Source organism: Pan paniscus, chromosome 11 (genome assembly GCF_029289425.2).
Source record: "Pan paniscus chromosome 11, NHGRI_mPanPan1-v2.0_pri, whole genome shotgun sequence".
NCBI classification, from domain to species: Eukaryota; Metazoa; Chordata; class Mammalia; order Primates; family Hominidae; genus Pan; species Pan paniscus.
In genome coordinates this window covers 42,297,210-42,308,346 of record NC_073260.2, presented here as the reverse complement: position 1 = coordinate 42,308,346, position 11,137 = coordinate 42,297,210, and the positions used below count along the sequence as shown (strand labels likewise).

Genomic DNA, 11,137 nt, shown 5'->3' with positions numbered 1-11,137 from the left:
CAGGAATAAATCACCTCCCACCAGGCCACACCTGCAACATTCAGAATTACAATTTCCCATGTGTTTTGGTAGAGACACACAGCCAAACCATATTATTCCAACCCTGATCCCCCAAATATCATATCCATCTCACCGAGTAAAATACAATCTTGCCTTTTCAAAAGCTTCCAAAAGGCTTAACTCATTCCAGCATTAACACAAATGTAAAAGGTTCAACATCTCATCTGAGAAAAGTCTACAGTCCCTTTTGCCTATGAGTCCCTGAATTTAAAAGGGAGTTCTTTTTTTCAAGGTACAATGATGGTACAGGCATTGGGTAAGTTTTCTCAATCCAAAGGGAAGAGATTTGTCAGGAAAGTAACACAAATGGGGTCACAGGCCCAGTGTAAGTCCAAAACCAAGCAGGACAGTATCCATTTAATCTTACAGCTCCAGAATCATCACGAGAACTCACCATCATGAGGAAAGCATTAAGGAGACGGTGTTTAACCATTTGTGAGGGATCCTCCCCCAACAGCCATTTTCACCCCTCACCCCCACCAAAATCCCCCCCTCCTCCCCAATCCCCACCTTCCAACACTCACTGCTCTCCATGATTAAATCACCTTCCACCTCTCCCAGTTTTAACATTTCCAATTACAATTCCACATGAGTTTCTTTAGGGACACACAGCCAAATCTTATTCTGTCCCTGCCTCCCCCAATCTCATGTACTTCTCACTTTGTAAAATACAATGATGCCTTACCTACAGTGCCACAAGGTCTTAACTCATTCCAGCATTTACTCAAATGTCTGAAGCCCAAAGTCTCATCTGAGATGAGGCAGTCTCTTCTGCCCCTGAGCCTCTGAAATACAAACAAGTTAACTACTTCCAAGGTACAATGACTGTTCAGGCATTAAGAATTCCTAGCCAAAAGGAATATTTTTGCCTGAGAGAACAAAACACAAATAGGACTTACAAGCTCCATGAAAAGTCCAAAACCCAGCAGGTCAGTTATTCAAACCCACAGCTCCAAAGTCACCCCTTTTTTTATCCTTGTCCCACATCCAGGGCACAAGGGTGTGAGGGCTGGGCTCCAAAGGCCTTGGGCAGCTCTGCACCTGTGGCTTTGCAGTGTTCAGCCCATGCCGCTGCCTTCATGGGCTGTGCTGGTGTTGAGTGCCTGTAGTTTTTACCCATGGAGGGTACAAAGCTCTTGGTGGGTCTATGAATCTGGGGTCTGCATGATGGTGGCCTCCAGTGTGGGGGTTCCAACCCCATATTTTCCTTCTGCACTGCCCTAGTAGAGGTTTCCCATGAGGCTCTGCCTTTTTGGCAGCCTTCTGTCTGGACACCTAGGCACTTTCACACATCTTCCAAAATATATATGGAGGATCTCAAGCCTCTGAACTAGTGGTCTGTGCACCCACTGGCTTAACACTATGTGGAAGCCACCAAGGCTTATAGGTTGCACCTTCTGAAGTGGTGTCCCAAGCTGTACCTGTGCATCTTTGAGACAAGGCTGGTGCAGAAGCTGGAGCTGCAGGGATGCAGGCAGCTGTATCCTGAGGCTGCACACAGCAGCAGGGCCATGGGGCTGGCCCAGGAAACCACTCTTTTCTCCTAGGTCCCAGGGCCTGTGACAGCAAGGGCTGCTGCAAACATCTCTGAAATGCCTCCAAGGCTTTCTCCCCCATTGCCTCAGCTATTAGCACTGGCCTTCATTTTATGCAAATTTTTGAAGCCATCATGAATTTTCCCTCTGAAAATCAGCTTTTGTTTTGACCACTTGGCCAGGCTGCAAATGTTCCAAACTTTTGAGCTCTGCTTGTCATTTAAATATAAGTCACAACTTGAGGTCATTTCCTTGGTCACACATAAGGTCACAGGCTGTTTGACACAGACAGGACACATCTTGAGATTTGCTGCCTAGATGTTCATTCCACCAGATACACCCTGAATCATCAACCTCAAGTTTAAAGTTTCACAGATCTCAAGGGCAAGGTCACCCTGCAGCCACGTTCTTTGTTACAGCAAAACAAAAGTAACTTTGGCTCCTGTTCCCAGTAAGTTCCTCATTTTCATCTGAGACCTCATAAGCCTGGCCTTTGTCCCTCCTTCTGTCAGCATTTTAATTACAACTATTTAACAAGTCTCTACAATGGTCCAAACTTTCCTTCATCTTCCTGTCTTCTTCCAAGTCCTCCAAACTCTCCGACCTCTGGCTGTTAGCCACTTGTGAACCTGCTTTTATATTTTCACCTATCTTCATCACAGCCTGGCAATGTAGAAAGAAAAAAAAAAGTCTATTTTCTGGGGCAAACTTCAAGAAGCCTTCATATATTTGCATTAAAAAGACCAGTATTAATAGCCAATATGATGGGGAAAAGTCATTGAAGGCATTTCATAGCTTCACTTCGCAGTACTAATTTTCTGTATGATCATAACAAAAAGGGGTTTAATTGGCTCATGGTTCTGTAGTAGGCTGTAAAGAAAGCATAGTAACTTCTGCTTCTGGGAGGACTCAGGAAGCCTCTCAATTATACCAGAAGGACAAGCAGCAATAAAATGTTGCATATGGCTGGAGTAGGAGCAAGACAGAGAGAGGAAAGAGGTGTCACACCCTGTTGTACAACCAGATCTCATGAGAACTCACTATCACTAGGTCAGCATCAAGAAGAAGGTGCTTAACCATTGGTGAAGGATCCACCCCCCAACACACCTCTACCCCCTGCTGTTTCCAGGCAGAAGCCTGAGGCAGAGACAGAGCCTCTTGGAAAACCTCTGCTAGGGCAGTGCAGAAGGAAAATGTGGGCTTGGAGCCCCCATGCAGGATACTACCATCCTCCAGACCCCAGATTCATAGACCCACCAACAGCTCACACCCTCAGTATGGAAAAGCTACAGGTACTAAACAACAGCCCAGCCCATGAGAGCAGCACTGGGGCTAAACCCTGCAAAGCCACAGGTGCACTGTCCTAGTAGAGGTTTTCCATGAGCTTCTGCCTCTCAATCAGGCTACTCCCCCTTCCTACTACTCCCACCCTCCCACCACCCTATGGCCAGCCTACTCCTCCCCACCCTCCCCACCCCTTTCTCCTTACACCCCTGCCCTCCTCCCATCCATGGTTAAATCACTTCCCACCAGGCTTCACCTCCAAAATTCAGGATTACACTTCCACATGAGTTTTTCTAGGGAAACACAGCCAAACCATAGTATTCCAAACTTGACCCTTCTGTATCTCATGTCCTTCTCACAGGGTAAAATACAATCATGTCTTTTCAAAAGTTTCCAAAAGCCTTAACTCATTCCAGCATTAACTCAAATATAAAAAGTTCAAAGTCTCATCTGAGACAAGGCTAGTCTCTTCTGCCTATGAGTCCCTGAAGTTAAAACGGAGTTCTTTTCTTTAAAGGTACAATGATGATACAGGTATTGGGTAAGCTTTCTTAATCCAAAGGGAAGAAATTTCCCAGAAAAATAACACAAATGGGACCAAAGGCCCAATGCACATCCAAAACCCAGCAGAGCAGTATTCATTCAGTCTCACAGCTACAAAATCATGAAGAGAACTATCAGAAGGACAACATTAAGGAGATGGTGTTTAACCATTTGTGAAGGATCTGCCCCCACCCCTGCCTTTCACCCCTACCCCCTCCATAATTCCCAATTCACCCCACCATCCCCATCTTCCAACCTCCACTCTCCACAATGATTAAATCACCTTCCACCCTCCCCAACCTTTAACATTTCCCATTACAATTCCACATCAGTGGGACAAAGAGCCAAATCATATTATTCTGTCCCTGCCCCCACAAATCCCATGTCTTTCTCAGATTGCAAAATACAATGATGCCTCCCCTACAGTCCCCCAAGTCTTAACTCATTCCAGCATTTACTCAAATGTGCAAAGCTCAAAGTTTCATCTGAGACAAGGATACAGTCCCTTCTGCCCATGAGCCTCTGAATTATAAAGCAAGTTAACTATTTCCAAGGTACATGATTGTACAGGCAATGGGTAAGCATACCCAGCCAACAGAAGAAAAATTGCCAGAAACAAAAACAAAACACCGATGGGACTCACAGGATACATGAATGTCCAAAACCCAGCAGGCCAGCCATTCAATCCTACAGCTCCAAAATCATCCTTTTGGAATCCTTGTCCCACATCCACGGCACAGGGGTGTGAGGGCTGGGCTCCCAAGGCTTTGGGCAGATCTCCACCTGTGGGTTTGCAGTGATAAGTCCCCGCAGCTGCCCTCATGGATGAGGCTGGTGTCGAGTGTCTGTATCTTTCCCACACTGAGGGTGCAAACTGTTGGTGGGTCTATGAATCTGGGGTTTGAAGGATGGTGCCTCCTTGTGTGAGGGCTTCAACCTGACACGTCCCTTCTTTCCTGCCCTAGTAAAGGTTTCCCATGAGGCTCTGCCTCTTGGAAAGGCTTCTGCCTGGACACCCAGGCTTTTCTGTACATCCTCTGGAGTCTAGACGGAGGCGCCTAAGCCTCTAGTCTCTTGCTCTGTGCACCTCCTGGCTTAACACTATGTGGAAGCCATCAGGGCTTGGAGCAGTGACCCAAGCTGTACCTGTGCATCTTTCAGCCATGGCTGGAGCTGGAGCTGCAGGGATGCAGGCAGCGGTGTCCTGAGGATGCACACAGCAGCCAGGCCATGGAGCTGGCCCAGGAAACCATTCTCTCCTCATCCCTAGGGCCTGTGACAGCAAGGGCTGCTGAAAAGATCTCTGAAATGCCTTCAAGGCCTTTTCCCCATTGTCTTGGCTATTTGCACTGGGCTCTTTTTTATGCAAATACTCTAAGCGTTCTTGAATTTCCCCCCTGAAAATCAGCTTTTCTTTTTGACCACTTGGCTAGGCTGCAAATTTTTCAAATTTTTGAGCTCCACTTCTCATTTAAATAGAAGTTGCAATTTGAGGTCATTTCTTAGGTCACACATAAGAACACAGGCTGTTGGATGTAGAGAGGACACCTCTTGAGCTATGCTGCCTAGATGTTCATTCCACCAGATACATCCTAAATCATCACCCCCATGTTCACAGTTTCAGAGACCTCCAGGGCTAAGGAATGTCCTGTGGCTCCTGTTCACAGGACATTCCTCATTTTCATCTGAGACCTTTTAAGTCTGGCCTTCACTGTCCATCTTTCTGTCAGACTTCTGATCACAAGTATTTAACAATTATTTTCAGTGGTCTAAACTTTTCCTCATCTTGCTGTCTTCTAAGGGTTCCCAACTCTCCCAACCTCTCTCTCTTTTACCCACTTCTGAACCTGCTTCTACATTCTCAGATATCTTTGTCACAGCCTGGTAATGTGGTAAAAGAAGAAAAGTCCATTTTCAGGGGGAAAATTCACAAAGGCTTCAGATATCTTTATGAAAAGAAGCTAAGTGCTTGTTTCCAAGATAATGTGGAAAAGGCTCTGAAGGCATTTCATAGCTCCACTTCACAGCACTAATTTTGTGTATAATCATAAAGAAAAGAAGTGTAATTGGCTCACAGTTCTGCAGGCTGTAAAGGAAGCATAGTGGCTTCTGCTTCTGGGAGGACTCAGAAAGCCTCCCAATCATACCAGAAGGCCAAGGGGCAAGTAGATGCTTCATATGGCAGGAGTAGGAGCAAGACTGAGAGAGGAAAGAGGTGCCACACCCTGTTATACAACCAGATCTCATGAGAACTCACTATCACAAGGTCAGCATCAAGAAGATGGTGCTTAACCACTGGTGAAGGATCCGCCCTCCCAACACCCACCTCCACCTCCCACTGTTTCCAGGCAGAAGCCTGCTACAGAGGCACAGCCAGATTCATAGACCGACCAACAGCTTGCACCCTCACTGTGGAAAAGCTACAGGCACTCAACACTAGCCCAGTCCATGAGAGCAGCCGCGGGGGCTAAACTTGCAAAGCCACAGGTGCACTGTCCTAGTAGAGGTTGTCTATGAGGCTGTGCCTCTGCAGCAGGTGACTCCCCACTCCCACTACATCCCACCCTTCCACAACCCTACAGCCAGCCTTCTCCTCCCCACCCTGCCCACCTCTTTTTCCTTCCACCCCATCCACCTCCCATCCACGATTAAATCACTCCCACCAGGCCCTCATCTTTTTGTCATTTTCCAATCCCTCCAAACCCTCCCAATCTTTGTTCGTTACCCACTTCTGAACCTGCTTCTATTTTTTCAGGTATCTCTATAGCAGGTTGGCTATGTAGTAATAACACAAAACCCGATTTAAGGGGGAACATTCAAGAAGACTTCAGAAATTTGCATATAAAGAAGCCCTGTGCTAATAGCAAAGACAAAGGGAAAAAGGCCTTGAAGACATTTCACAGCTCCTCTCTGCAGTTCTAATTTTCTGTATTATCCTGAATAAAAGAGGTTTCATTGACTCAGGGTTCTGCAGGCTGTGAAGGAAGCATAGTGTCTTTTGTTTCTGGGAGAAGTCAGGGAGCCTCCTAATTACACCAGAAGGCCAAGTGACAATGAGATGTCTCCTATGGCAGGAGTAGGAGGAAGACAGAGTGAGGAAAGAGGTTCCACAGACTGTTAAACAACCAGATCACATGAAAACTCACTCACTCTCAGGAGGACAGCATCAAGGTGATGGTGCCTTATCATTCGTGAAGGATCTACCTGCACCATTTTATGACTAAATCTTTTTCCACCTAGGCCCCACCTCTAACATTAGGGAGTATAATTCCACATAGGTTTTGATAGGGATATAGAGACAAACCATATTATTCTGTCCCTGACCCCATGAATCTCTTGTCCTTCTCACATTGCAAAATACAATCATGCCTTGCCAGCATGAGTCTTAACTCATTTCAGCATTAACTCAAAGTTACAAAGTCCAAAGTCTCATCCGAGTCAAGGCTATAGCCTCTTTTGCCTATAAGCCTCTGAAATAAAATGCAAGATCACTGCTTCTAAGGTACAATGATGGTACAGGCATTGTGTAAACTTTCCGTATCCAAAAGGAAGACATTTTCCAGAAAGCTTCTTATTTCCATCTGAGACCTCCTCAGCCTGGCCTTCACTGTCCTTGTTTCTGTCAGGATTTTTTGTCACAACCGTGTAACCAGTCTCTAAGATGGTCCAAACATTTTCTTATCTATCTGTCTTCTTTTGAGCCCTCCAAACTCTTCCAACCTCTGTCCATTACCTAGTTCCAAAGCTGTTTCCACATTTTCAGGTATCTTTATAGTAATGCTTCAGTCCTCATTTGCCATTTTCTGTATGATTCATTTTGAAAAAGAGGTTTAATTGGCTCATGGTTCTGCAGGGTGGACAGGAAGCACAGGGCTTCTGCTTCTAGGAGGCCTCAGTAATCTTCCAATCTTCCTGCAAGGTGAAGAAAGAGTGAGTTGTCTCACATGGCAAGAGGAAAACATGCAGAGTAGGGAGGTGACATAGAGTTTTCAATGACCAGGTCTCATGAGAAGTCACTCATGATTGTGAGGACAGTAGCAAGGGGATGGTGCTAAACCATTCATGAGAAATTTGCCTTCAGGATTCAATCACCTTAGACCAGGATCCACCTTCAATGTTAGGAAATATAATTCAACATGAGATTTGGTAGGGACACATATTCAAATTGCATCATCAATCTTTGAATATAAAGACATCCATAGCAGGCTTTACCCAGCCAGCTTCTTTGAGACTCTTCACAGGGTTTGGGGTCTACAGCATATACACTAAAATATTCATACTTCAAAAAGCAATAAAGTAAGTGGTATCATTCTTCCAAAAGTTACAATGGTAGTGTAGGAATTCATAGCATGGTTTAGGTCATGTTTGCTACTGTTTCTACTCTATCAGCATATTAACTGTTTCCTACACAATTCTATATTCAGCTGAGTTTCAATTGAGAACAAAACCATCCTTGTACTACCACCAATACCTGGCACTAGCTCTTTGCTAGTGTTATTGTTCTGCTGTAGAAAGTATCCTTGAACTGGAAACAGTCCATAATCAAGTATCTAGTCATTCAACACTATAAATTACCGGGTGACTTTTTGAAAAAATAGTATCTCTTGTTGCAAGAAATGCTGCATCTGTGAGTCCATGTTTCTCACTTGAATTGGATGGAAGTGGTGAATTTCAGCCACAGTGTCCAAAGAAATCCTGTTCCTGTGATTCCGACATCATCAGCCTCTGCACCTCTGTCTTCCCTTCTGCCACATGTTGCCTACTCTCCGTGACTTTGGTTAGAGCTTCCTTGTGTATGTGGATGATGTCCGGGATGTTGGCCTGGTGTCCCTGAGACAGCACTAACAGGTCCATGACTGGGTCCCGTTCCTGGCTGGGCTGATTGGCAAAGAACTCACTGACAGTGTTGAAGGCATCTCTGGTGAAGTGATGGCCTGCTCCAGCTGCAAGACCTGGCTGAGGATGAAGAACTGGCCACCTTCTGATGCACTTTCTTAAAGCCCATCACCATCATCTGCTTGCATGTCAACTCATTGGCTGAGAAATTGAGCTGAGTGCCCTGTTGTCTATCTTCTTGGTAAAGCACTCAAAGCCGTCAATCTTGTTCTCCCACTCCTAAAGGTTGAGGGCCACCTTGGGGGTGGGCTCAGGGTCAGAAAGAAGCTGGAATTCACCATCTCATCCTTCTTAGCCTTCCTCTTGCCCTGTCTCCAGGCTGCCTCTTCAGTGCTGGTGTGGCACATCAGGAAGTGATGGAAGATGTGGCACTGTGCCTGCACCCAGAAGCTGGCCGTGTGGTTCATCCACCAGATTGGGCCCTTTCTGCACTTGAAAATAGAGTCCTTCTGAAGATGGCCTGTGGTCTGCCTCTTGGCACCCAAGAAGCCCACAGTGCTGTAGGAGCCCTGATGCATGGACTGGAGCCCCAAAGGCAGTGCACACCCTGCTCCTGAGCCTGCTGCTCATTTCCTCTATGTGGCTCCATTTGCAGCACAGTTGTTGCACTGAGGCCTGTGCATGCCAGGCAAGGCCAAGCTGGCTCAAAGAGCAAACAGCCACCTCTGCAAGGGTGTGCCAGGTGCAGGTGGACCAGCCACCAACCTCACTCACTGCCAGTCAGGGTAAATCAGTTATTCTGCCCTGGAGGTAGGGCCCCAGTGCCATCTGCTTTTCCTCAGGCCTCCACTCCATCAGCCGTCAGGTGGCAGCCCCTCAGGCTGTGGGAACCTGGCCACCCCTGCTTCCTTGAGTGGGTGAGGTTGGTGGCTGATCCATCTGCTCCAGGCACACCCTTGCAGAGGTGGCTGGTTGCTCTTTGAGCCAGCTTGGCCTTGCCTGGCATGCACAGGTCCTGGGTACTGACACGCTGCTGAGTGAGCTTGTCCTGTGTTGGGCCAAATTCTAACTCTGGCCAGGGCCACAGAAGGCTGAGTCCCCTGGGTGGTAATCCTGACTGCGGCTGGGGGGCCCATAGTGCCCCTCCCCTCCCAGGGCCCAGGATGAGGCCTGACTGGGCCAGGACCCTTTAAGTATGGATCTTTGTTCCCCAGCAGGGGGTCTCTTTCTCACAGGTTGGATGAGAAGATGCTGCTGGCTGCCAGGGTTGTTCGGATGCCACGTTCACCTTTTCCTCCGGGGACATCAAAGTTTCCAGCTTCCGCTTTAAGAATGACTTCCCAAGGCCCAGGTGCCATCTGGGGCTGCAGGGCAGCTGGCTGCCTGCTGCCCTGGCTTCTTCCATGTTGTGCTGGTCACTACCCACCAAGGGGGTCAGATGCAGGCACCGTGCAGGGCGGTTGTCTCTGGACCTGCGTCTTGGTTATCATGGAGCCAGACTGGGCCTGGTGACAGGGCCATGATGGGGTTGTCCTGGTGGTCCTGGGAGTGTCCAGAGGAGATGCAGAATGGAATTGCTGCAAGGATGAATGAGATGACTGTCAGCACAGAAAAGGCACCCGGTGAGTGCTCAGGGATTACCCTCAGTAGCTGCAGAGGCCAAAACCAACCATCTGATAGCAACTGTTCCCAAGCCAGGAGGAAGAGAAGAGAGCAGGTCCCACTCACCTGAGTCTGATCAGTCAGCTGTGTTGAGATGTGCCTTTCACCTAGAAAACAATCCTTAACGCAGAGCCACTCACAGAGACTGCTGTGTGTCTCTAAGTGCTCCACAACACAGAGGCGATGGGGACTCAGAAAGAGTGACATCGTGGGGTGACACAACCCACCACAACGGGAGCCTGCTTGGGTCAAGAGGGCCAAGAGTCAGTGTCCTCTATCCCCTGAACTGACATGTGAGCATGCGTTGTGTTTGTGTATGTGTGTGTGTATGTGCATATGGGTGTGTTTGTTTGTCTTGCTTCTCTGGCCAGGCCTAGCTGCTCCACTTACAGGAGCACCCAGGTCCTCATCACTAACACCACTAGGGCCCAGGGCCAGGATTAGAGCCTCCATAGGTGCTCCCCAATCTCTGCCCTCCCCACCGAGGGTGGTCCTGGGGATGCAGACAGAGGAGGGGCGCTGAGCAGAGCAGAGAGGGCTGGCACCCTCTCTAGGTGGAACCCAGGTCGTGTGTAAAGTTGGAGGTCTGCCAAGCAGTGCTGAATTCAACACATCTTCTCACATTCTCTTTCCAGCAACTCTCCAGGGTGCCCTGACTCAGCTTCCCTACAGATGGAGGCAAGGAGGCTCCACAGACAAACCCCGTGCCTGAGGTCACACATTGGCTAACTGGCCAGGTTCCTACTGACCAGGTGCCCCCAATGAGGCCCCTAATGAGCACTTCTCCATTGACCAGGTCCCACTGATCAACTCCCCACTGACCATGTCTCCCTAACCAGGCCCCCATTAGTAGGCCTCATGGACCAGACCCCACTGACCAATTTCTCACTGACCTGGTCCCCACTGACTGAGTTTCCACTGACAAGACCACAATTTACCAGGTTGCCACTCACCTCACCTCCACTGAACAATTCTCCATGGATCAATCCCCAGCTGACCGAGCCCCCTCTGACCAGACCCTCAATGACCAGGCTGCAAGTGTCTAAGGCCCCACACTGACCAGACCCCTAATATACTGAATAGATCCCACTGACCAGTTTTTTATTGTTTATGTTCCAACCGATCAGGCCCCACTAAGGCGGCCACCACTGACCAGGTCCCCACTGACTAGGCTTCCAATGACTAGGTCACAAGGTACCCACTCATGAGATCTTCAC

General features: G+C 48.0%; 1 protein-coding gene across 1 annotated transcript in view; it reads right to left on the bottom strand.

Moving 5' to 3' along the window:
* Window positions 1–9,332: 9,332 nt before the first annotated feature.
* The window catches only part of LOC100976475 (ankyrin repeat domain-containing protein 18B-like), a 64,849-nt gene continuing 63,044 nt past the window's right edge, over window positions 9,333–11,137 (bottom strand). Inside the window, 1 exon segment of the mRNA XM_055117828.1 lies at window positions 9,333–9,835. Coding sequence (XP_054973803.1) covers window positions 9,693–9,835 — 143 coding nt within the window. The 3' untranslated portion in view covers window positions 9,333–9,692.